This window comes from Notechis scutatus, unplaced genomic scaffold, assembly GCF_049901735.1.
Source record: "Notechis scutatus isolate UNSWTSFEM ecotype Mainland unplaced genomic scaffold, rNotScu1.2 NSCUSCF27, whole genome shotgun sequence".
Taxonomy (NCBI): Eukaryota; Metazoa; Chordata; class Lepidosauria; order Squamata; family Elapidae; genus Notechis; species Notechis scutatus.
In genome coordinates this window covers 64,161-88,966 of record NW_028263151.1, presented here as the reverse complement: position 1 = coordinate 88,966, position 24,806 = coordinate 64,161, and the positions used below count along the sequence as shown (strand labels likewise).

Genomic DNA, 24,806 nt, shown 5'->3' with positions numbered 1-24,806 from the left:
GTTTGCTGGGGGAGGAATTTGCTTTTTTTTTTTTTTTTTTTTTTTTTTTTTTTTTTTTTTTTTTTTTTTTTTGTTTTTTTTTTTTTTTTTTTTTTTTTGTTTTTTTTTTTGGTAGTTTGATGTGATGCCAGAGGGTGATGCAGAGGGTGATGGCAGAGCGTGATGCAGGTAGTGTCCCTGGCAGAGGGTGATGCAGGTAGTGTAAGCCTCGTGTTTCCTGGTTGCCTCCTGCAGTCCCCTTCAGCAGCCGCGACACCCAGCAGCTGACAAGATGTGGGCTGGAGGGGAGCTGAGTAGTGACGGGTCTGCCCTGACTGGGTCACCTTTCCCTCTGCCACCAGCTGCGGGAGGAAGGTAAGTTTGTAGGCAGTTGGGAAAGCCCAAACCACTGTAGTACAAACTTACCTTCCTCCCACAGCTGGTTGCAGAGGGAAAGGTGAGCCAGTCAGGGTGGACTGGTTCACCTTTCCTGGAGCTCACTTCTCCTGCAGCTCCTGCAGTGGGTGAGGCTGCAGCCTCGCTTGAAGTTCCCAGCCCTTTCCCCAAAAGAGGGAGGGCTGGAAGTCCCACCTGCAGTCCCTTTGTTGGACCCAGAAGCCTTGCCTGCCAGCTTTTCCATGTAACACGGGATCGGCCATGAACAGATAATCGCACCTGGTCCCTGGGACTCTGGGAGATTCGTCATGACCGATGCTGCCAGATGACTACCTTTTTGGAAGAGAGAGAGAGTGTGTGTTTCAGGTGGGTCTCCTAGCTTAGGAAGAGAGAGTGAAGGAGGAAGGGAAAGGATAGAGAGAGAGAGAGAGAGAGAGAAAGAGAGAAAGAAAGAGAAAGAGAGGAAGAGACAAGAAAGTAAAGAAAGAAAAGGCAAAGAAAGAAAAAGGGAGAGAGAAAGGAAGAGAAAGGAAGAGAAAGGAAGAAAAGGGATAGGCAAAGAAAGGGGGGTTGGAAGGAAGGGAAAGAAAGAAAGAAAGAAAGAAAGAAAGAAAGAAAGAAAGAAAGAAAGAAAGAAAGAAAGAAAGAAAGAAAGAAAGAAAGAAGAAAGAAAGAAGAAAGAAAGAAAGAAAGAGAAAGAAAAGAGAGAGGAAGAGGGGGAGGGAGGAGAGAGAGAAAGGGAAAGAGAGAAAGAGAGAAGGAAGAGACAAGAAAGTAAAGAAAGAAAAGGGAAAGAAAGAAACAGGGAGAGAGAAAGGAAGAGAAAGGAAGAAAAGGGATAGGCAAAGAAAGAGGGTTTGGAAGGAAGGGACAGAAAGAAAGAGAAAGAAAGAGAGAGGGAGGGATAGAAAGAGAAAGGGAAAGAAAGAGAAAGAGAGAAGGGAGAGACAAGAAAGAAAAGAAAGAGAAAAGGGAAAGAAAGGAAAAGTGAGAAAGAAAGGAAGAGAAAGGGAAAAAAGGGATAGACAAAGAAAGAGGGGGGATGGAAGGAAGGGACAGAAAGAAAGAGAAAGAAAGAAAAAAGAAAGAAAGAAAGAAAGAAAGAAAGAAAGAAAGAAAGAAAGAAAGAAAGAAAGAAAGAAAGAAAGAAAGAAAGAAAGAAAGGGAGGGAGGGAGGGAGGGAGGAGAAAGTGAATGAGATATCTAGTCCAACCACCTGCTCCAGCAGGGTTAGAAGGGAGTGCTAGCGTGTGTGTGTGTGTGTGTGTGTGTGTGTGTGTGTGTGTATGTGTGTGTGTGTGAAAAACAGGTCAAGTAGCTCTGGGGAGGTCAGTCATAAATTAGAACACTTGCTAAGCAATCGGCCATTAAGCGAGGAACTCTGGTATTTGGTTTGCCAGTCACATGGCCACCTGGCCATGCCCACCCAGTCACATGACCCATCCTGGTCATGTGACCACCAAGCCACACCCACCCAGAAAGCCATGCCCACCCAGTCACATAACCACCAAGCAACAACCACAAATTTTATTCCACGCCCACAGAACCAGTTGTTAAAAAATTTGAATCCCACCCCTGGGTGGGGGGCACTGAGGATGAGTTTGTAGCACCAAGGGGGCGGTGGACTGAAAAAGTTTGGGAACCACTGATGTAGAGTTTAATCAAACTTTGTAACTTTGGGTGACCTTTCACAGCAGTCTCTGCAGACAAGACACCATGATGAAAGACAGCAGAAGTCAATTCCTTGGGTGATGAACTATTTTCCTCCAGCATCACTTTCTGGACATGTCCTGACAGGAAGGATCACAATACCCCCAGGGATATATATGTGACTTTTTGCTTAAATGTTATTCTCCAGCTTACCCTTTTCACATGTAGTCTTGGAAGAACTTCAAAATCCCCAGAGAAAATGTTTTTTCTCATTATCATTATCACCATCCTGGAGTTTTCAGTCCTCATCTGTGACTACTCTATTGACTTTGATGTAAACATCAACTGAAGCAACATGAAATGATCTTGTATCAGAAAGGATAAATGCATCAGGTCACACTGTAGGGCACAAATTTTGGGACAGCCATATATTGTCCTTCAGACTGTACCTTTCTCTCCTTTTCAGGTGAAGATTGGTTTGCCTGTCTGAATCAGGAAAGTGAGGATGTTTTGAATTCTTCTAATCCTTCTTGTCTCTTTTCTTTAGAAACAGAAAGGGGATTGATTTGGCTCTATAAATTATGGATTTTCTGCTTCTGATGGTGTTGGTGTCTCAGGGAGTCTCTGTGAAGCTTGGAATGAAGTGCCCACTAAATTTTGAGATCCGGGATGAGAGAAAACCATGGAACTATTACATGCCAGGAGACTATCACATTGGTATAGTCACTTCGATGTCAAGAACATCACTCGAAATGTTGCCTTTCAAGGTGGCTCCTATGAGTCCGTCTCTTTCGTAAGTTCTTCAATGTGATGCAGTTGCATTCCCTCCGCTTGCAGTTCTAACACTGTCGTTTTCTTTTTATTTCATTGATTCCTATGTTGCAGGAGCTGTCTAATGTCTTGAATTGTTTTGATTTCTATGGCTCTCCTCTTTTGTGGAATAGACCCAAAACCCAATATAGGACAAATAAACAAGTCCAGATTATTTATCCATTCCCATCCAATGCTGAGCTCATCCCTTGAATTCTGAGGTTGGTTTAAAGTAATGATTGAAGGGGTTATAGATGCCTCCACCCTGCCCATTTCCATATTTAAATAACTACTCATTGATATCCAATTTCTGATCCTTAGATGTATAGATCAATAAGAAGAGAGCTGGAAGTGACCTTGGAGGACTTTTATTCCAGCCCTTGGCTCAAGCAGGAGAGCCTATACAATTACAGACAAGTGACTCTCTTCTTAAAAACTTGTGGTGATGAAGCACCCACAACTTCTGAAGGAAAGTGTTCTACTGGTTAATTGTCCTCAATGTTTCTCCTAACTTCAGGTTGCTTCTCTCCTTGATTAGTTTCCATCCATTGTTTCCTGTCTTGCCTTCTGGTGCTTTGGAAAACAAATTGCCCTCTCCTCTTTGGGGCATCTTCTCAAATATTGCAATACTGTTATCATGTCCCTGCCCCCCCAGTCCTTCCTTCTCTAGATTTTCTACAGTTGCTTATCTGGGTCATTAATGAAACAAAATCTTCATTTTATGTTGGTTGTACTTTAACTTTTGAATGATTTAAAGTGCAGGTTACTGGGCAAATGAAAATTAGGAATGCTACAATTTGTGATTCTTAACTGTGGTAGAAGACTATCTCCATCCCATCTTCTCAATGCTCATAAAATATATATATCATCATGGGTGGCTATGATTTGCCCTTGGCTTTGGATCTGTATTACCTTAAGACTCAGTAGGCTTGTGGCAACAAAGAGGATTAAATTGAAAAAAAATGTTTCTGTTGATGATGATAACAACATAAACATTATTTATAGTACAGTAAATAATTTTAAACTGCGAATCAAAAGTCCTTCTTTTCTCTAGATTTTCTACAGTTGCTTTTCTGGCTCACTAAGGAAACAACCTCCTCATTTTATGTTGGTTGTACTTCAACGATTGAATGATTTTAAGAAAGGTTACTGGGCAAATGTAAATTAGGAGTGCTACAAAAACAGTGTATTTTAACTGTGGTGGAAGATTATCCATCTTTTTCAGTGCTCATAAAATTATTTGATCATGCATTGCTAACATTTGCCTCTGGCTTTGGATCTCTATTGCCTTAAGACTCAATAGGTTTGTAGAGACAGGGTACTAAATTGAAAAAAAATTGTTTCTGTTGATGGTGATAACAACATGAACTATTTGAATTATTTACATGGATTATTTACAGTACAGCAAATAAATTTAAACTACGAACCATAATTTATGCCATTCAAATGATCAATAAGAATCTCCAGCTTCCAGACAATCTCACATTAGGCTACAACTTCTATGACAACTATGTTAATGCTATTGGCACTGCAGAAGCCTTGATGGACGTTCTCTCTACTGGAGAAGCCAATGTGCCCAACTACAGCTGTGGAAGAAAGGAAAACCTTTTGGCTCTTGTTGATGGAGCTAAAATGGACATCTCCATCCAGATGTCAACATTAGTAGCCACCTACAAAATCCCACAGGTTTGTCTCTGTGTGTGTGTGTGTGTGTGTGTGTGTGAGCGTACATGCGTGTGTGCGCGTGCTTCTCTATTTGGCAAAGTGAGTGGAGTTGCAGTGTATGAGCCATAAATTCAACCATATTTTGTCTATATGGGTGCGGTGCCCTTATAAGACACTGGGCTTGTCAATGGGAAGCAGGGGTGGGATTCTACCAGTTTGCACCTATTCGCTAGAACCAGTTGTTAACATTCTAAGCAGTTCGAAGAACCAGTTGTTAAAAGAAATTACTGGCCTAATCCTGTAAGGAAGGCAGGAAGGAAACATTCTGGTGTTGCTTACAGAAACTGCCTCTCCATCAACCCTTATTACATTCTTGGCAGGACTAGACTTCCTGTCTCTGAAACGTCTCTGGAGTTTTTTCTCCCTCCTTTGCTGGTACTTTGCTTATGTGGAGTGACCATTCAAAGTTACAATGGCACTGAAAAAAGTGACATGACCATTTTTCACACTTACAACTGTTGCAGCATCCCCACAGTCATGAGAGGCCAGGAGAGGAGATGTGTGCCTCGATGTGAGTGATATTGAGTTGGCCACGCCCAGCCAATAACATGACCACCAAACCACGTCCACCTGTTCATATGACCACCAAGCCATGCCCACCAACTAAGCCACTCCCACAGAACCAGTTGTTAAAAAATTTGAATCCCACCCCTGGCATTTGGAGACAGAGGCACCTTGTGATGGGGTGAGCTTCCATCCTTGCCACAACTCCTGTCAACCTAGCAGTTCGAAAGCATTCAAACGCAAGTAGATAAATAGATAACACTTCAGTCAGAAGGTAACAGTGTTCTGGGTTTCTCGGCTTATAGTCATGCTGAACACTTGACCATGGAACTTGACTATGGGTCCCTCGGCTAAGAAACAGAGATGAGCACCAAAGATGAGTTGGACATGACTGGACAGATAAATCTTTACCTTTATTTTGTCTATCAAATTCAAGGCTTGTTTTTCACTATGGCCTTTGCAGGCATTGTGGCTCTGGATTGGCATAGTCCAGAGGTCCTCAAACTTGGCAACTTTAAGATTTGTGGACTTCAACTTCCAGAATTCCTCAGCCAGCTATTCCTCAGCATTAAGTCTTACAGTTGCCAAGTTTGAGGACCTCTGGCATAGTCCATGTGGAAGGGGAAAAAAGTAGTCATATCTTCTTATGACATCATCCCTATTGCTTTGGGGGCTTCCACTGTGCCCTTGTGAAGATGAGGAGAGACTCTGTGTTCAATCAAAAAGGAAGATGAAGCTTTGAGGAGACATTTTGCACAAATTCTTAACCCAAATAATATTTTACAGGGTGAACAATTCCGTGATTCATGAAAAGAATTGCAATGATTATCTACATGTGTTAAAATATGTACAACTTATAAGCTTTTTGGGACTAGACCATTCACAACTTTATTTAAAAATTACAAACACATTAGCCAACTTGTCAACTATTTTTCACCCTAGTATATTCACAATCAAATTCATCATACTTGATTATAAATGGAGGCCCCCCGAGAGGATTTTCCACTGGATGAATTATTTTAAAAATTCCTGACTGGTGGCAGGTTCCTTTACAGAGGTAAATAATATCTATCTAATAATAATATCAACCAACAAGCTTGGAGAACAATCTTTCACCCTCATAATATCTATCATACCCACTTGGGTGAAAGTTTGCCAATTCTAGTTCTTAACTGAGAAAAAGAAATAGAAATGATCCCTGCAATTACTGCTTCATTATTCTAATAGATGTTTGGCTCAAACACATGCTAGCTTCTTCTTGAGGAGAGCTGAGATAGATAGATAGATAGATAGATAGATAGATAGATAGATAGATAGATAGATAGATAGATAGATAGGAAGGAAGGAAGGAAGGAAGGAAGGAAGGAAGGAAGGAAGGAAGGAAGGAAGGAAAGAAAGAAAGAAAGAAAGAAAGAAAGAAAGAAAGAAAGAAAGAAAGAAAGAAAGAAAGAAAGAAAGAAAGAAAGAAAGAAAGAAAGAAAGAAAGAAAGAAAGAATTATTTATTGGCCAAGAGTAATTGGATACACAAGGAATTTGTCTAGGTGCAAATGCTCTCAGTGTACATAAAAGAAAAGATACATTCGTCAAGAATCAAGAATCATAAGGTACAACACTTAATAATAGTCATAGGGTACAAGAAGCAATCAAATCATACTAGGAAACAGTCAATAAAAATCGTAAGGATACAAGTGACAAAGTTACAGTCATACAGTCATAAATGGGAGGGGATGGATTATAAGGAGTGATGAGAAGATTAATAGTAATATTAGTGCAGACTTCATAAATAGTTGGACAGTGTTGAGGGAATTATTTGTTTAGCAGAGTGATGGCGTTCTGGAAAAAAATGTCCTTTTGTCTAGTATTTTTGGTGTGCAGTGCTCTATAGCATGGTTTTGAGGGTAGGAGTTAAAACAGTTTATGTCCGGGATGTGAGGGGTCTGTAAATATTTTCAGAGCCTCTTTTTGACTCGTGCAGTATACAGGTCCTCGACTGAAGTCAGGTTGGTAGCAATTGTTTTTTCTGCAGTCCTAATTACTCTCTGAAGTCTGTGTCTGCCTTGTTGGGTTGCAGAACCAAACCAGACAGTTATAGAGGTGCAGATGATAGACTCAATATTTCCTCTGTAGAACTGTATCAGCAGCTCCCTGGGCAGTTTGAGCTTTCTGAGTTGGCGTAGAAAGAACATTCTTGTGCTTTTTTTGACAATGTTTTTGATGTTAGTTGTCCATTTTAGGTCTTGTGATATGATAGAACCTAGAAATTTGAAAGTCTCTACTGTTGATACTGTGTTGTCGAGTATTGTAAGAGGTGGTAGTATGGAAGGGTTTCTTCTAATGTCTACCACCATTTCCAGTTTGTTCCAGTTACACCACGAGGCAAGTTGTACAACCTCCTGTCTGTATGTGAATGGGAAGATGAAAAGAGCCACCCTTGCAGGCTTTAGACCAAGGGTCTTCAAACTTTAAGACTTGTCGACTTCAACTCCCAGAATTCCTAAGCTAACATGACTGGAGGAGGAATTCTGGGAGTTGAAGTCCACAAGTCTTAAAGCTGTCAAGTTTGAAGACCCCTGCTTTAGACAGAGCTGATCCAGTGTTGGTGACTGCTTTGTCTTCAAACATACAATTAAAAAATATGGCAGCCAGGGGAAACAATCTTATGCTGCATTTATAGATGTTAACACCTCTATCAATGCATGCATTTGTTTATAAATATTTAAAGGTATTTTACTGCGTTTCAGGCAGTAAAGAGAGAAATATGGAGGAAATTGATTGTTCTTAAAATGGAACTCAGACTGTTGGCTCTGCTTAAAGCCCTTTTTGCAATCACTTGTTTGAAAGTGCAGTTTGGACTCAACAAAAGCATGAGGAGAAAGATGAATACTTACCAAGGATATGACAAGGATGCACACTTGCTCCATTTTTATTCAGTCTGGACACTAATCTTGTTGATGACCCAAGCTCTGTAAAGGACCTTGGCCACCTCTAAGACTAGTGCGAGCCCACTGCAACTCCCATGCTTAACTTATCCCCCCCCCCCCCCCCCCCCCCCCCCCCCCCCCCCCCCCCCGAGCAACCCCCCCCCCCCCCCCCCCCCCCCCTCTGCCCCTCCCCATTCCAGAAGAGTCTCCACCCACTGTAGACCTTACCACCAGACTGATTGAACCCTTGAATTCCCCCCCTCTTCTTTCTTATATACCCATAAAAAAAAAATCCCCCCCCCCCCCCCCCCCCCCCCCCCCCATACGCAATGTCCTACCTGTCAATATACTCACAAGACACAGCATAACCGCCCCACTGCAGCCTCAGCAATAGGGGCCTTGCCCCACCTCCCCAACCCCAAAACTTTCCTTAGACTTCTACTATACCACCCCCCCCCAAAACCACCACAATAATGCCTACCCCCCCCCCCCCCCCCCCCCCCGTCCCTTCCTTCTCTCTCCCTTCTTACAAAAATAATCCAGAGCTCAAACAAGGTCAAAGTCTTAAAGTTGCCAAGTTTGGGGACCCCTGCATTAATGACTTACCAGGGCTAAAGAAAGGTCCTGAAATACATATGCCTAAAGACCTAGGGCTGTTCAATTTTGATGTGGAATGCCTCTTTGATCCCTCTTTCAAACCAGCAGTATCCTCTTTGTCCAAAATGTGGACTTTGTTGTCTTCAAAAGAGTGGCCTTTGTCCTTTAAATGCAGATGGACTGCTGAATCTAGTCCTGATGGATTTGTTCTCCTATTTTCTGCTATGGGTTTATGAAGTGGTTGTTTTGTTTCCCCAATGCACAGATCTGCAAATGGCTTGCTGCCCTGTACTGCATATACCACATTGCTCAGTTTGTGTCTGGGTGTTTTATCCTTTGAGATACACAAGATTATGCCTTAGTGTATTGTAAGGTCCCTTCCAACGCTTTTATTCTGTTATTCTATTATAGGCAATTATTTGAACAAAACAGTTCCAACAAAACCATCCCAAGACATACACAAATTTTGTGCTTGAGGCATGACACTGTGGATATCTTCATATGTGGGTCTGATTGTGGTAAATTGGGGGAGTGAAATGAGTGAATGCAAATCATATTTTATTCTTTTTAACTTTTATTTTATTTATATGTACAGTGGTGTTAAGTCTTGTTGATGTTCTGTACTTTATATCCTGTATCTTGATATGGCTTAATAAATAATTAATAACAACAGGAATAGCAACAACACTTAGACTTATGCATAATACTTTTCTTGGCAGTTCAGCATATTAACAACTTGCCCCTAACAATCTGGGTCCACATTGTATCAATCTCCAAAGAATGGAAGGGTGTATCAACCTTGAGCTGGTCAGGATCAAACTCCAGGCTGTGAGTAGAGCAGGGGTGTCAAATGGAAGGCCCAGAGGTTGGTATCAGCCCACAATGTGGTTGGATCAGACCAGTGTGGTTTCAGGCGTATCTACCCAATGTGAAGAGGGAACATTGGGCCAGAGTGGCTTCGGATGAGTCTCTCCAATGTGAAGAGGAAACATTCCAGCAGTTTGGGGAGGAGCGTCAAGCTGTCCATGGCCATGCCCACCCAGTGCTCTATGCCCAGTGACTGGCATCAAGTTGGCCATGCCCATCCTGTTGGCCACACCCACCCAGTCAGCCATGTCTGTTCGGTTCCCCAAGGTCAACCACAGCCCTGATGCAGCCATCAATGGAATTGAGTTTGACGCCTCTAGAGTAGAATTAGCCTCCAATACTGCATTCTAACCACTGTGCCACCACAATAAGCTTTTCTAAGATGTTCATGAATAGAAAGTTGGATTTATTAAAATCTAGTATTTTGGACTTAATCTGACCCTAAATATAGCAGAGCATTCTTTGTTGTTGTTTTTAGATCAGTGATGCCATTGTTTCAGAGGCTCTGCATGATAAAACTCTATTTCCTTTTTTCCACCGGATCCTTCCCCTAAAAGGGATCGTGTATCCAGCAATTGTCCAAGCGCTCCTCCATTTCAGATGGACCTTGATTGGGCTCTTTACTTCAGACACAGAGGAAGGAGAGAGTTTCATGAGGACTTTTACTCATATGCTTGTCAGGAATGGAATTTGTGTTGTTATATCTCAACGATTCTCAGCAACTGGACATACAACACCCCTCAGGGAGGCCATCTCTAAGTGGAAACAAGTCAATGTTTTTGTAAACTACATAGAATACGCTAACGTTTGGGACAGAATTCTTACTTTACAGTTAACATTTGAAGATGTGCCAGAACCTATTGGAGGGAAAGTCTGGATTGTGGGAACTATTGGGTATTTGGTAATGGGACAGGAGAGCCTTTATAAATATGTCCATAATATTTGGAGCTTTGCATTTCAGGAGAAAAAAAGGACAGATGTCTTTGAAGATGACATTTTTGAAGACAAACACTTAGTGAAATTTGAAGATCAGTGTTTTCATTGTTCTTTTGCAAAGTACATGTTTTCAGTCAAAGGCCAAAAAAGATGCACTCAGAAAACACTCCTGAAGTCTCAGGAAGAAAGGAGGAGTCAATTTATTCCGGTTCTCTGTCATTCGCACAGTGTTATTAAGACTCTGGCCTACACCTTGAAAGCTGCGTATTCCTGCAGATCCAGAAGGAGAAGCAAGCAGGGCAAAGAGAGTTTGGGGGCTCCAAGGCTGCAGCCGTGGCAGGTATGTAGTCCATACCAGAATCCATGAAACTCCAAAGGAGAGTGAGGGGAACTTTCTCAACCCCCCTGTACAACAAAAGATTAACAACTTGATCAATGTAATCATTCAGGAAATAGGGTTGTGGGGATGGGTGATTTTTCTTAGCACAAACCTTAATATTACTAACTGCAGAAACATCTATGTTAGAACTGATTAGTTCTAAGTTAGTTCTATGTTAGAACTGTTAGTTCTATGTTAGAACTGATTACATTAGTTCTAGGTTAGAACTGATTAGTTATACATTGCTTGGGATTGAAAAGTTCTGTATCAATTAGCACTCTGTCCCCACTATTCAGTGTTAATGCTTCTCTAGTGTAGGAAGAAAAATCCAGTCCAGATGCAAGCCAGGAGGAAAAAAATACTGAAAATAAAATGGAGGCTGGCAACAAGGAAAGAAGGTCTCTGTTTATTTGGTTTTCCAGAAACTTCAGTGACAGAAGCATGTTTCTGGGGTGGCTGACAAAATGGCTGAGTGAGTGGATGGATTTTTATAGGATTCTAGGGTTTGGAGATTGAGATGCTCCAGGTGGTTGTGCAATGTAGTGAGCCTGGTGACTTTTGCTATTCTAATGATGGTGGGTAAATCCTATTATGTCTTAAAGGTCATGTTCTGTCCTTAGAGTTTGGGTGGGGTGGTGTAAATTCTTAATCCAAGACAGCTCTTTTGAAAGTACTGATGTTTTTGAGACTACGCATTTGTTCAGGTCCACACTTCTTATGCACTTCTCTCTATTAAGAAAACATAAATATTTTTTCCCCTGGAAGCTCTGTATTCTTAAAACGATATCAAAATAGCTTTGTCAAAGGATTGATATAAATGTTGCATAGCAAAATCATATTTTATCCAATAGTTGTCTGCATTATAAACATTATAGAAGAATAAGTGATCAAGAACTAATTTTATTTTTCTTATATGTATCAATGTATTCATAACTATGTTTTTACTTATACCTATTATCTTGTAAGCAATTGACAAACCAAATAAAATAAAATAAAAAAATAAATAATTGTTATTCATAATTCCTCAGTTTTAAAAGGAACATTGAAAATTATTTCAGTACAATTTTAAGGCCGCTTTTATACACTTAATTATAGTATTTAGTCTCCACTTAAGGTTCAATTTTCTAGTTATCACATCAAGAAGTAGATTGCTAATAATTCACTGAAATCAAGTTAGATTATTAAGAAAATATGGTGATAATTACAAATGTATGGCAGGAGGCTAGATAGTAGGAGACTGTAAGTTCAAATCCTGCTTTAATCATGAAAGCCGTCTGGGTGACTTTTGTGATAATTTGCAGCAGAAATTCAACTCCAGAAAGCATACACAGAAGACTGATTCAGCAGGATTCAATTAACTTCTTTATATACATAATAACATGAAGCAAAGTTTACAATACCAATAGTACAGTCTTCCAACGTAATACAAGCAGAGCAGAGAACAATACAGAACAGTTTCAGTTTAGAGCGAGAGCTTAATACAGAGCCACACCCGGGCTAACTTCTATTTTCAGTTTCCAAAAGCCCCCATTGGCTAACTTAGTTGCTATGCCTATTCATTGGCTGACTTTGTTACTAAGCTCTACTCTAGTTCATGAATATACTCTGACAACTTTAGCCTCTCATTCACTCTCAGCACAACCAACCAACAACAGGGTTGTTTTTGTGGGGAAAATAAAAAGGAAAAAATATGCTGGATATCTTAGAAGCCCTGAGTTATTTGTAAAAATAATAAATAATAAAAACAATAAAATAACAATTTTGGTCAATTACATGTTGTCATTTTTTTTCAATCTATGATTGACCAATTTATCTGAGCTTTTCTTTCTTTTGAAGATAGTGGTTAAGAAACTAAATTGTCTTCTTTTAAATTTCCTGGATATTTCTCTTCTAGTTCCATCCCTTTCTGGAGAAGAATGAGTTTGGTAATATTTCCCATCGGAAATTGTACTTGGACCAAAATGGAGACATAACAGCAGATCTCGACATCATAAGCTGGGTATTTTTTCCCTTGTTGGGTCCCAGTGACGAGCAACTGGGGAGTTTTGAAAGGCAGAAATTTACAGTCAATAAAGATACTCTTATATTCCTCAAGTTACTCAACAAGGTGAGAGAAATATTGGTGTCCATTCTCTAGCTCCATTCTAAGCACCTATTTCAAGTTGGCCAAGTCAATTCACCAAGGTGGTTGACCTTCACTGAGAACTGAATTTGAGGAGTAGACATCTCAGTCTTCTTAAAGTGCTTTGAAGGCATCGGTACTAGTGATCAAGGTTTCCTTTATATGTTAAAATATGGAGCACTGCTTTAAGGTGATTCCATACTGTCCAGCATGAGTTGCTGGGTGACACATTTTCAACTTTGTTTGTTTCTTATTCTAGAATAGCAAAGGAGAAGGCAATTCTGTTAAAGTTCAGGGAGAAGGCAATTCTGTTAAACAGTTCCCAAGTTCAGGTTTGGGCTGAATCCAGTGAAACTGAATCAAGACTGGATAAATACCTTCTTGGTCTCTGTGGCAAATATGCCTTGGGATTCAGATAGTTGTCCACTGAAAGGGAAGCTCCATAATCAGTAATATGGAGGCTATGATTTTGTGACCAGAATTATTGACGGTTGCCTTTCATCCTCCGAGATAGAGGAATAAACCATCTGCTCATAAAAAATAACAGATAATCAGAGTTGGAAGGGACCTTGTAGGTCATCTAGTCCAACACCCTGCCCAAGCAGGAGAACCTTCACCATTTCTGACAGGCGGGAGTCCAATCTCTTCTTGAAAGTCTCAAGTGATGGTGCTCCCACAACTTCTGAGGGCAAGCTGTTCCATTGGTTGATTGTTCTCACTGTCAGAAAGTTTCTCCTTATTTCCAGGTTAAATCTCTCTTTATTCAGTTTCCATCTATTATTCCTCGTCTGGCCTTCGGGTGCTTTAGAAAAAAGGGTTAACCCCTTCCTCTCTGTGGCAGCCCCTAAAATATTGGAAAACTGCTATCATATCTCCCCTGGTCCTTCTCTTCACTAGACCAACCATTTTATTTATTGTTTATTGTTTATTTTATTTGGTTTGTCAATTGCTTATAAGATAATAGGTATAAGTAAAAACATAGTTATGAATACATGGATACATATAAGAAAAAATAAAAGAAACAATTGGACAGGGACAGTAGGCATGTTGGTGCACTTATGCACGCCCCCTTCAGACCTCTTAGGAAAGGGGTGAGGTCAATAGTAGACAGTCTAAGGTTAAAGTTTTTGGGGTTTTGGGAAGAAACCACAGAGTCAGGTAGAGTATTCCAGACATTGACCACTCCGTTGCTGAAGTCGTATTTCCTGCAATCAAGTTTGGTGCAGTTAACCTTGAGTTTGTATCTATTGTGTGCTCTTGTGTTGTTATGGTTGAAGCTGAAGTATTCATTGGCAGGTAAGTCATTGCAATGTATGATTTTATATACCATACTTAGATCAGACCGAAGATGGCATAATTCAAGGTTTTCTAGGTCTAGAATTTCAAGTCTGGTAGCATAAGGTATTCTACAATGAGTAGAGGAGTGGAGAACTCTTCTTGTGAAATATTTCTGGACTTTCTCAACTGTGCTAATATCAGATATGTAATGTGGGTTCCAGACTGATGAGCTGTCTTTGAGTATTGGTCTAGCAAATGTTTTGTATGCTCTAGTTAGAAGTGTGATATTACCAGAGAAAAAGCTACGTAGGATTAGGTTAACAACTCTTAATGCTTTTTTGGCTATGTAGTTACAGTGGGCTCTAGCACTTAGATCATTAGAGATGAGTATTCCAAGGTCCTTTACAGAGCTTGGATCATCAATAATGTCTTGACTATTCAGCCTGTATTTTATTTTCTGATTTTTTTTCCAATATGTAAGATAGAGCATTTGTTTGTTGAGATTTGAAGTTGCCATTTGTTTGGCCATTCTGATACATAGTCAAGATCTTTTTGAAGGGTAGCAGTATTGTCTGTGGTATTGAACAGTTTTACATCATCAGCGAAGAGAACGCAGTTGCTCTTAATGTGATCACAGAGGTCATTTATGTAGAGTATGAAGAGAGTTGGTCCTAGAATACTGCCTTGGGGGACACCACTATTGACAGGTACAGAATTTGATAGGACACTCCCAATTTTGACCATTTGTTGTCTGTTTGACAGGAATGCTTCTATCCAGTTATGCAGTTGTCCAGAGATACCATAAGATTTCAGTTTTAGTAGTAGTTTGTTGTGTACCACTGAATCAAAGGCTTTACAGAAGTCTATGTAGATTGCGTCTATTGCTTTGCCCTGATTGAGTTGTGTAGTCCACATGTTTTTGCAGTGTAAGAGTTGCAGATTACAGGATAGTTTTTTTCTGAAACCAAATTGTTTATTGGAGAGTAGGTTGTTTGTCTCTAAGTGGAGGAAAATGGATTGGTTAATAATTGATTCCATGACTTTACAGGTGACGCAGCATAAGGAGATTGGTCTGTAACTTTCAACTAGGCTGGGGTCTCCCTTTTTGAAGATGGGGATGACTGTGTCTTGTGACCATAGTTTTGGTATGCCCAGTTCATTCTTCATATATTTTAGTCTCCAGTCCCCTAATCATCCTTGTTGCTCTTCTCTGACTTTTTCTAGAATCTCAACATCCTTTTTATAGCGTGGTGACCAAAAGTGAATGTAGTACTCTAGGTGTGGTCTTACTAAGGCTTTATAGAGTGGTATTAGTACCTCACTTGATCTCGATTGTATCCCTCTGTTAATGCAATTTAGGATTGCATTAATGTCAGCATTCCAGGGAACATGCATTCCTGTCAGTAACTCCAAGACAAGCATAATCTCAAAATTACTTTTATTAGAATAGCACCTGGCACAGCTGTGAAATTCCAAAACTAAAAGTTTCCTGGCTTTCCCACAATGTGCCAACCTACAAACCATCCCCTTTTTAATCATCATCATATCACATGAACCAATCCCAAAGTAAGTTCCAATTCTTTCTGCGCCATACTCTTAAACCTTGAACTTATCAAAACAATTATATTTTGTCTACTAAGAGCTACTCAATTAACATCACCCCCCCTCCCACATTCTCCAGCTATGTGGCAGTGATGAATCATGATTCCATAGCTGACAATTAGCTTTTTTGGCTGCTGCTTCACCCTGCTGGCTCATATTTTACTGGTTGTCCACTAAGACTCCAAGATCCCTCTCACAGTTACTGCTATTGAGCCTGGTTTCACCTAGTCTATATGTGTACTTTGGGTTTTTCTTGCCTAAGTGTAGGACTTTACTTTTGTCTACATTGAATTTCATTTTGTTAGATATGGCCCACTCTTCGTGTCTGTCAAGATCCATCTGGATCTTGAGCCTATCTTCTTGGGTGTTAGCTATTCCTGCCAGCTTAGTATCATCTGCAAATTTGGTAAGTTGCCCTTCTATTCCCTCATCTATGTCATTAATAAGATATTTAAGAGTACTGGGCCTAAGATGGTATTTTATGGCACCCCACTGCTTACTTCCCTCCATGTAGACCCATTAAGGACTACTCCTTGAGTATGGTTTGTCAGCCAGTTGCGAATCCATCTGGTGGTGCTGCTATATATCCCACTTTTTTCTAATTTACCAAGAAGAAGTTGTGGTCTACTTTGTCAAATGCCTTACTGAAATCTAAGTATATTATGTCCACAGTATTTCGCTGGTCTACTAATTTAGTCACTATGTGTCATCGGAAGGAGATCCAAAGCATTCAGTTCACCTGAAATCATATGGTGACATGATGTCCTGACCCAGAAAACTGGAGCCCTGAAACATGATCCATAGAAAAGACACTCCTGATATTGGAATTACAAAGGACAATTTGAAAGGAAATGTTATCTAGATTTGGGTTTTGGCATGTAAGAAGGCATTTTATCTGATAACCCTTGAATGATATTGTTTATCTTGATTGTTTCCTATATTAAGTCTTGCTGAGCAGAAATGAGGCTCCAAATTTACCTAGTAATAAATGAGGGTCTGTCTTTCCATGCCAGTTGGTGTCACCTAACTGTAGTTCTTCAACAGAAAGGACCATGTCTTGGACGTCTATCTGAGGTCTATCTGGGCCTTAGAATTATCTTTTCCAACAAAGGGTCATACATGTTCATCTTTTGCAACAATGATGATGTTATGTAGTTTGCGTAATGAAACATCTGCAGGAAAACAAGCAAACACAGAGGGCACCAAAGACCCCTCATTCCAACTCTGAGTTACAAATATTCTCCTTTATTGGGACATTTTTTCATGACCTTACCTCTCCATCATCTAACTATAGTTTAGACACTAGGCACTTGGTTTTATTCTCACATGACTAAGGTGTCAGCCATAGAAATTAAAGAAAACATATACAAAGACCTTCTCTTTTGTGGTTGACATCTTTAATTGTAAGGTTCGTTTGCTAGCTGTCTTAACTGGGAGACTATTTTAGACTACTTTCAGCAGTTTTGCAATGTTTTATGTAGTTTTGAAAAAACTTTTGTGCGGTGATAAGCTTCTTTCTTCATCACAGTTTTATTATATTTTCATAAATCTAATAAAACTTTAGTAAATTTTTCAGAATAAATTTGATTCTATAATTTAATACGAATATATCATTATACTTTAAAATCATGGATATATGAAGAATGGAGGAATAAATTTTTATACTGGTTGTCACTTAATGCTTAAATCTTTTCTTAATTCCATCCCTCCTAACTTTATTAAGTAGAAAAGTCCTTTATATCAGTGAGATATTCCAAAAGCAAAAGGGATGAGCTAAATGAAGAATCTGTTGGCAGCTCTATCTCCTGCAACTATTTGCAGCTACTTAGAGAGTTCACACTTACCTAAGTGAAGGCCAGTGTCAGGGCTCTGCCGATTACCCTAATTAAATCATGAGCCTCGAGCCAAGCTTCAAAAAAATCCAAAAGTTTTATTAGGAGCAACATGCCGGCATTAACCTAAATGAAGCCAACTCTGGCATATGTAATTTACCTGTGACCCTGTTTCCCTCCTCCACCCTGAGTGTATCATAAATCAGATTCTCCAATGAAGTGCGTTCATGGGCTGGGTGTTATTAATCACATTCTCCAATGAAGTATTTATGCTGGCAGAAGATCCAGTAGCCTAGCTACAACCTTTGTAAGATAAGGCTGGAATGTGCTTCTGGTTTTAAAGTGCCGTACTGCTCCTTCAGATTTCCTTCTCCTTGTTTCTGGCAACTCGAAGACAGGCATAGGAATGTTTCATGAGTTGACAGCCAGGGACTCTTTGGCTAATATACATTTTGACCTTTATTTTCCATGGATGGTGTATCCTAACATATTTTCTTTGGAATTCCTTGTTTTTCTGATCAGACTCTTCCTCAGTCTCAATGTGTGGAAAACTGTCATCCTGGATTTGTCAAGAGGGCTCGAGAAGGAGAGCCAGTTTGCTGCTATGACTGTATTCCTTGTCCAGAGGGGACCATTTCCACTCAGGAAGGTGGGTCACACCAAAGAAAATGGCAGGCCTTGTGGTAATGAATGCATTCAAAGCCTTTTCATGAAAGTCCAAGTTAAAAGACAGATTGAATCTCAACTGTTTTCTTGTTCATCTTCTAATTGCTCAATTTATTTCAGGGGATGAATAGCAAAAAGAGCTTGAAAGGGGAATTAGTTTGAAATAGTAGGGTTTGGCAGATTGGGCAAGCTTTACTACTTCCAGTTTTATAATTTGGGTTTATCTGCTGAACAGAACAGAATAACAGAGTTAGAAGGGAGCTTGGAGGTCTTCTAGACCAACCCTCTGCTCAAGCAGGAGACCCTATACTATTTGAGACAAGTGGCCGTCCAGTCTCTTCTTAAAAGCCTCCAGTAATAGGGTACCCACAATTTCTGAAGGCAAGACATTCCACTGATGAATTGTTCTAACTGTGAGGAAATTTCTCCTTAGTTCTAGGTTCTTCACTCCTTGATAAGTTCCATCCATTGTTTCTTATTTTGCCTTCTGGTGGTTTGGAAAATAGGTAGAAAATAGATAGACCCCTTCTTTGTGATAGCTTCAGTGCAGGCAGCCACTGCCCTCCATCCTGCAGTCTGGCTGGGAGGAAGCCCATCCAGTCGCTTGCTTGCCTGTTTGCCCTGCTCCTCTCTGACTTGCTGTGCCCCAACCAGTTTCATGGAGAGGCTCCCGGCCAGCCCTGAGGAAGCTTCTGTGGGAACGAGGTGGCAGGAGGAAAGGGGGCTCAGGCAGGTTGTCCTCCCGTGGTGGCATTGCCTGACTTGGGCATGAGGCAAGTGAGGTGTTTGAAGAACAGCTGTCTGCTTGGGTGAGGTGAGCGGGGGAGAAGGAAGGCAGTGGCAGAAGGAGCCTTTTGTGCTTGGGGGAGGGGCAAGGAGTGCCTGGTGAGCTGCGGGAATCAAAGCCATCTGAGGGACTTTCTGCCAATCACTGGAGTTTTAATCCCCCCTTCAAAATAAAAGCCAAATCTGAAACTTTGAGACAATCATCAGAGGACTTTGAGTTCTAATCCTCCTTTAAGCATAAAAACTTCCTGGCTGACTTTGGGCCGATTACCAGGAGACTCTTGAGTTCCACTCCCGCCTTAGTACTTATTGATTGAGGGTGTGAAACTTGGAAATGTTTTCTCAGAATAATGTGGATACCAAACCTAGGGTTTCCTAGAGTGTGAGATGGCCGAGTGTCCAATATTTTGTGTGGTGTGAGGGAGGAAAGTGAAATTGTGGGAAAATGCCTGTTCCATGTTGGGCAAAGCCATAATTCTCTACCTTCTACTTATGGGAGAACCAGAGGCATTTGTGTGGTCACAAATCTGAATAGAATAGAATGGAATGGAATGGAACGGAATGGAATAATAGAATAGAATAGAATGGAATGGAATGGAATAGAATAGAATAGAATAGAATAGAATAGAATAGAATAGAATAGAATAGAATAGAATAGAATAGAATAGAATAGAAGTCTTTATTGGCCAAGTGTGATTGGACACACAAGGAATTTGTCTTGATGCATATGATCTCATTCTACATAAAAGAAAAGATACATTCATCAAGAGTCAAGAATCATAAGGTACAACACTTAATGATAGTCATAGGCTACAATAATCAATCAAATCATATGAGGAAACAGTCAATATTAATTGTAAGGATATAAGCGACAAAGTTACAGTCATACAGTCACAAGTGGGAGGCGATGGGTGATACGGAGTGATGAGAGGATTAACAGCAATGCAGACCTTGGTCTGGTCCATCAGAGTTTTTTTTAGCCTGCTTAAAATGGAATTTGCAAAGGGATTCTATTCACAATTAGGAGCCATTCTGAAACCTAAACATTGATTACCAATTGATCAGAAATCTGTGTGGTTGGAAAGTGGAATAGCTTCCCTGGGTGCTTGTTCATAGACATCTAGAGTTTATTCACCCTTATTCACCCCCTTTATACGTAGCCTGCCATTTACAATCTCACAGTTGTGAGAAGAATTTCTGTGGTAAGCAAGGCAATTTCTAAGCAAGTCATGCCTGATTTTCAACCTTTTTTTGGTCATGGTTTGGTGTGGATTGCTCATCGTATACACAGAATCATTTGGAAGAGAGGCTGTGTTTGAAAAGACGTGAAGACAGACCACCCTATTTTGGTGATAACAGATAATCAGAGTTGGAAGGGACCTTGTAGTTCATCTAGTCCAACCCCCTGCCCAAGCAGGAGACCCTACACCATTTCTGACAAATGACAGTCCAATCTCTTCTTGAAAGTCTCAAGTGATGAAGCTCCCACAACTTCCAAGGGCAGCTTCTGTTCCATTTGTTGATTGTTCTCACTGTCAGAAAATTTCTCCTTATTTTCAAGTTGAATCTCTCCTTGTTTAGTTTCCATCCATTATTCCTGGTCTGGTCTTCAGGTGCTTTAGAAAATAGAGTGACCCCTTCCTCCCTGTGGCAGCCCCACAAATATTGGAACACTGCTATCATGTCTCCCCTGGTCATTCTCTTTACTAGACTAGCCAAGCCCAGTTCATCATATGTTCAAACCTCCAGTCACCTAATCATTCTGGTTGCTCTTCTTTGAACTTTTTCTAGAGTATCAACATCTTTTTTATAGTGTGGAGAGAAAGGTGTTGATTGGTCTTATATGCTAGGATGGAATCTGCCATGTTGTGCTTATTTTGACGGCCAGGCAAACCATCCGGTGAGAAGAGGCTGGATGAGGGAAGAAGTGGCTGGGAGGGGAGGGGCAAGGAGAGGCCAGATGAGGTGAGGTGCCCCTCAACGTGAGTGACATTGAGTTGGACATGTCGATCCAGTCAAATAAACACCCAGCCACACTTACCCAGCCAGTCATTAGGGCAGAGAACTGGTTGTTAAATTATTTGAATCCAACCAATGTACAGTTCCTAAGATTTGCCCAAATTCCATAGATCACTGGTATATATTTATATATTTGAAAATGGTATTCTTATTAACTTTATTCTGAGGAGATGTTAAAACATGCCCTTGGGAAAACGTTCCTGGTAACAGCTGTTGTCCCAAGAAGCTTCTTCAAATGTGAATAGAATGATTTTTAAAAACAATTCTTTTGGTATTCCCAGATACAGAAAAATGCACCAAGTGTTCCCCTGATCAGCATCCGAATGAGGACCGAGTCCAATGTATCTCAAAAATTATAACCTTCCTGTCTTATGAAGAAAATCTAGGCATCATCCTTGTATCTTTTGCCTTACTGTTCTTCTTAACCACAACCCTTGTTTTAATCATATTCATTAAATACCGAGAAACTCCCATTGTAAAAGCCAACAATCGGGACCTCTCTTACATCCTCCTAGTCTCCCTCTTGCTTTGCTTCTTGTCCTCCTTTTTCTTCATTGGTCAACGAAGGAAAGCCACCTGCCTTCTCAGACAAGCAGTGTTCAGCATTGTCTTCTCAGCTGCTGTTTCTTCTCTCCTGGCCAAAACGATCATGGTGGTGTTGGCTTTCCTAGCAACAAAACCAGGAAACCAAGTGAAGAGATGGTTGGGGAAGAGCTTGGCCAACTCCATCATCCTTTCTTGTTCTGCTGTCCAAATTATCATCTGCTCCATCTGGCTGGGAGTTTCTCCACCTTTCCCTGACTCTGACCTCCACTCCCAGTCTGGAGAGATCATCCTGCAATGCAATGAAGGTTCTGTTGTCATGTTCTATCTCACACTTTGCTATATGGGCATCCTGGCTGCCATCTGCTTCACTGTGGCTTTCCTGGCCAGAAATCTCCCTGGGACATTCAATGAAGCCAAACTGATCACCTTCAGCATGCTACTCTTCTGCAGTGTCTGGATAAGTTTTGTGCCAACCTATCTGAGCACCAAAGGGAAATACATGGTGGCTGTGCAGGTCTTCTCCATCTTATCCTCCAGTGCTGGTCTGCTTGGCTGCATCTTCATCCCCAAGTGCTATATTATCATCTTGAGACCAGACCTGAATACAAAGGAGCAGCTTACAACCAGAAGAAATGTAGAAATGTGAGGCAGAGGAATTTTAAGTCATTCCACACCTATAAGATGATGCAAGCTCCTCTCCATACAGAAGAGGGCCAAAGGTTTTGCTTGAAATAATTAGAGAATGTTTAGAAGATAATACCCCCAATGCTATACTATAAAATTCCAAAACATCTACTGAGTTTTTGTTATTCCTCAAAGCAGCATATCTCTGTAATGCCCTTACCCTTTTGTGACCCAAAATGCCACATCACATCCAAGTCTTTGAAACATGACACTCATGCAATGGGATCTTGTTGATATGCCTATCGAAGTTGGACACTCTCTAAATTACAAATTGGTTTTTGGCAACAAGATTCTTTCAATTGCCTCCTGGGGGAGAATCCAAGCCATCTTTCTGAATCCATTTTGTTCAGCCTTCCTCTGAGAACTAACATTTGAAATAGGAAAAGAAAATGCTCTATCTACAAATTGTATAATAAAAGTGAAAGGTGCCTGAACATGATTGAGATTGTCTTTAAGATTGCAAACCAGGTAGATGTTGGGGAAAGTTGGAGGTCCTGGCTGATCTCAGGTGGCCTAAAGAAATGATAGAACTTTCCTGTAGTAGTTGGATTCATCCAGAGGCCTCACCTGGCACCTTGCCAGCCAAAATGGAGCTTCCAAGGGGTGGATCTGTCCCTCAGAAGCCCCGTTTGGCCTTCCAGAGGCCTCCCCTGACCCTTTCCAGGCCAAAAGAGAGCATCTGGGGGTTGGATCCAGCCCTCTGAGGTTCTGTTTGGCCTTCTGTGGGTCTCCCCTGGCCTGTTTCAAGCTGAAATGGAGCCTCCAGGGGCTGGATCCAAGACCCCAAGGCTTGGGATCCCTAAGGGGGCACTCACCACTGGAGGTAGTTGACAGTGCAAAAAGATCTTCCCATTCTGTCTGTCTGTCAACGTTCCAAGTTATACACCCATCACAAACAGAACTCTGAGGCGAGTTGGTTCCTCACAGAACAGTTTTATTAGGAGATATCATCTTTGCACAAACAGGTGGAAAGCCAACTTTGAGTGTAACTTGAGGTGGCACACTTAAACTGACATTTTAGGGGGGAAACCAATTTATAGAAAAAGTATTATTAATCAGAATTTAAGAGGAATATACAAATGTGACAGTTAAAAGTACTGAAGTATAATACTTATGAAGTTAATATATGTTAATTAAATAATAAGATAAACATTTGAAATAATATAATAAAATAGAAAATGTATAAAAGCATTGTTAAGATAAGAAATTGAATACAAAAATTGAATATGTAATTATGGTCATATTTGTATGTATATGTGAAACCTGTAATCATGCTGTTTACTAAAAAGAGATGTTAAAATGTGGAAAACTGAATAAAACTTGTTTAAAAAAAAAGAATCGGACTCCAACAAGGGCATGACAAGGACCTTCCAACTGCTGGCTGGCCAGAGGAGGAGCAGAGAAGCAACCAGGCAATCAGAGAGCACCCAGATTGGACAATGTGACTTATTGTTTGGGGGAAAAGGGAAATTTTCATTTTTTAATGAGATGGAAGGTATGGGAATTATTATCTCCCCTTTTAAATCCCATTAAATACTTAACATTTTATTACCTAAAACATTAAAATTAATAATCCCATTTAAAACTATACAACATATACACTGCTCAAAAAAATAAAGGGAACACTTAAACAACACAATTTAACTCCAAGTCAATCACACTTCTGTGAAATCAAACTGTCCTCTTTAGGTAGCAACACTGATTGACAATCAATTTCACGTGCTGTTGTGCAAATGGAATAGACAACAGGTGGAAAGCATAGGCAGTTAGCAAGACATCCTCAATAAAGGAGTGGTTTTGCAGGTGGTGACCACAGACCACTTCTCAGTTCCTATGCTTTCTGGCTGATGGTTTGGTCACTTTTGAATGCTGGTGGTGCTTTCACTCTAGTGGTAGCATGAGACGGAGTCTACAACCCACACAAGTGGCTCAGGTAGTGCAGCTCATCCAGGATGGCACATCAATGCGAGCTGTGGCAAGAAGGTTTGCTGTGTCTGTCAGTGTAGTGTCCAGAGCATGGAGGCGCTACCAGGAGACAGGCCAGTACATCAGGAGATGTGGAGGAGGCCATAGGAGGGCAACAACCCAACATCAGGACCGCTACCTCCACCTTTGTGCAAGGAGGGACAGGAGGAGCACTGCCAGAGCCCTGCAAAATGTACATGTGGCTGCTCAAATGGTCAGAAACAGACCCCATGAGGGTGGTATGAGGGCCCGATGTCCACATGTGGGGGTTGTGCTTACAGCCCAACACCATGCAGGATGTTTGGCATTTGCCAGAGAACACCAAGATTGGCAAATTCGCCACTGGCCCCCTGTGCTCTTCACAGATGAAAGCAGGTTCACACTGAGGACATGTGACAGATGTGACAGGGTCTGGAGATGCCATGGAGAATGTTCTGCTGCCTGCAACATCCTCCAGCATGACCAGTTTGGCAGTGGGTCAGTAATGGGGTGGGGTGGCATTTCTTTAGGGGGCCGTACAGCCCTCCATGTGCTCGCCAGA

The 24,806-nt window shown here is 40.9% G+C and overlaps 2 protein-coding genes across 2 annotated transcripts; both read left to right on the top strand.

The window, feature by feature from the left end:
* Positions 1–2,142: 2,142 nt before the first annotated feature.
* Positions 2,143–16,917, top strand: LOC148128540 (vomeronasal type-2 receptor 26-like). Its single transcript, XM_087948849.1, has 6 exons — positions 2,143–2,491; positions 2,573–2,818; positions 4,236–4,521; positions 9,929–10,726; positions 12,660–12,872; positions 16,440–16,917. The coding sequence occupies exons 2-6, from the start codon at positions 2,607–2,609 to the stop codon at positions 16,461–16,463; spliced, it is 1,533 nt and encodes a 510-aa protein (XP_087804975.1). The 5' UTR covers positions 2,143–2,491; positions 2,573–2,606; the 3' UTR covers positions 16,464–16,917.
* On the top strand, positions 16,561–23,378 carry LOC148128539 (vomeronasal type-2 receptor 26-like). The gene is made up of 3 exons (XM_087948851.1): positions 16,561–16,620; positions 18,122–18,248; positions 21,352–23,378. Exons 1-3 carry the CDS (start codon positions 16,561–16,563, stop codon positions 22,260–22,262), a joined length of 1,098 nt encoding a protein of 365 aa, XP_087804977.1. The 3' UTR covers positions 22,263–23,378.
* The last annotated feature ends 1,428 nt before the right edge of the window (positions 23,379–24,806 follow it).

What these genes read in the sequence shown, in the direction of transcription:
- LOC148128540 (XM_087948849.1), top strand. Translation starts at nt 2,607, where the DNA reads ATGGATTTTCTGCTTCTGATGGTGTTGGTGTCTCAGGGAGTCTCTGTG. An exon ending in CCACCTACAAAATCCCACAG is followed by an intron (nt 4,522 to 9,928) that starts GTTTGTCTCTGT and finishes TGTTGTTTTTAG; the next exon opens with ATCAGTGATGCCATTGTTTC. An exon ending in CAAGGCTGCAGCCGTGGCAG is followed by an intron (nt 10,727 to 12,659) that starts GTATGTAGTCCA and finishes TTTCTCTTCTAG; the next exon opens with TTCCATCCCTTTCTGGAGAA.
- LOC148128539 (XM_087948851.1), top strand. Translation starts at nt 16,561, where the DNA reads ATGATCCATAGAAAAGACACTCCTGATATTGGAATTACAAAGGACAAT. An exon ending in AGGACAATTTGAAAGGAAAT is followed by an intron (nt 16,621 to 18,121) that starts GTTATCTAGATT and finishes TTTTCTGATCAG; the next exon opens with ACTCTTCCTCAGTCTCAATG. An exon ending in GACCATTTCCACTCAGGAAG is followed by an intron (nt 18,249 to 21,351) that starts GTGGGTCACACC and finishes TGGTATTCCCAG; the next exon opens with ATACAGAAAAATGCACCAAG.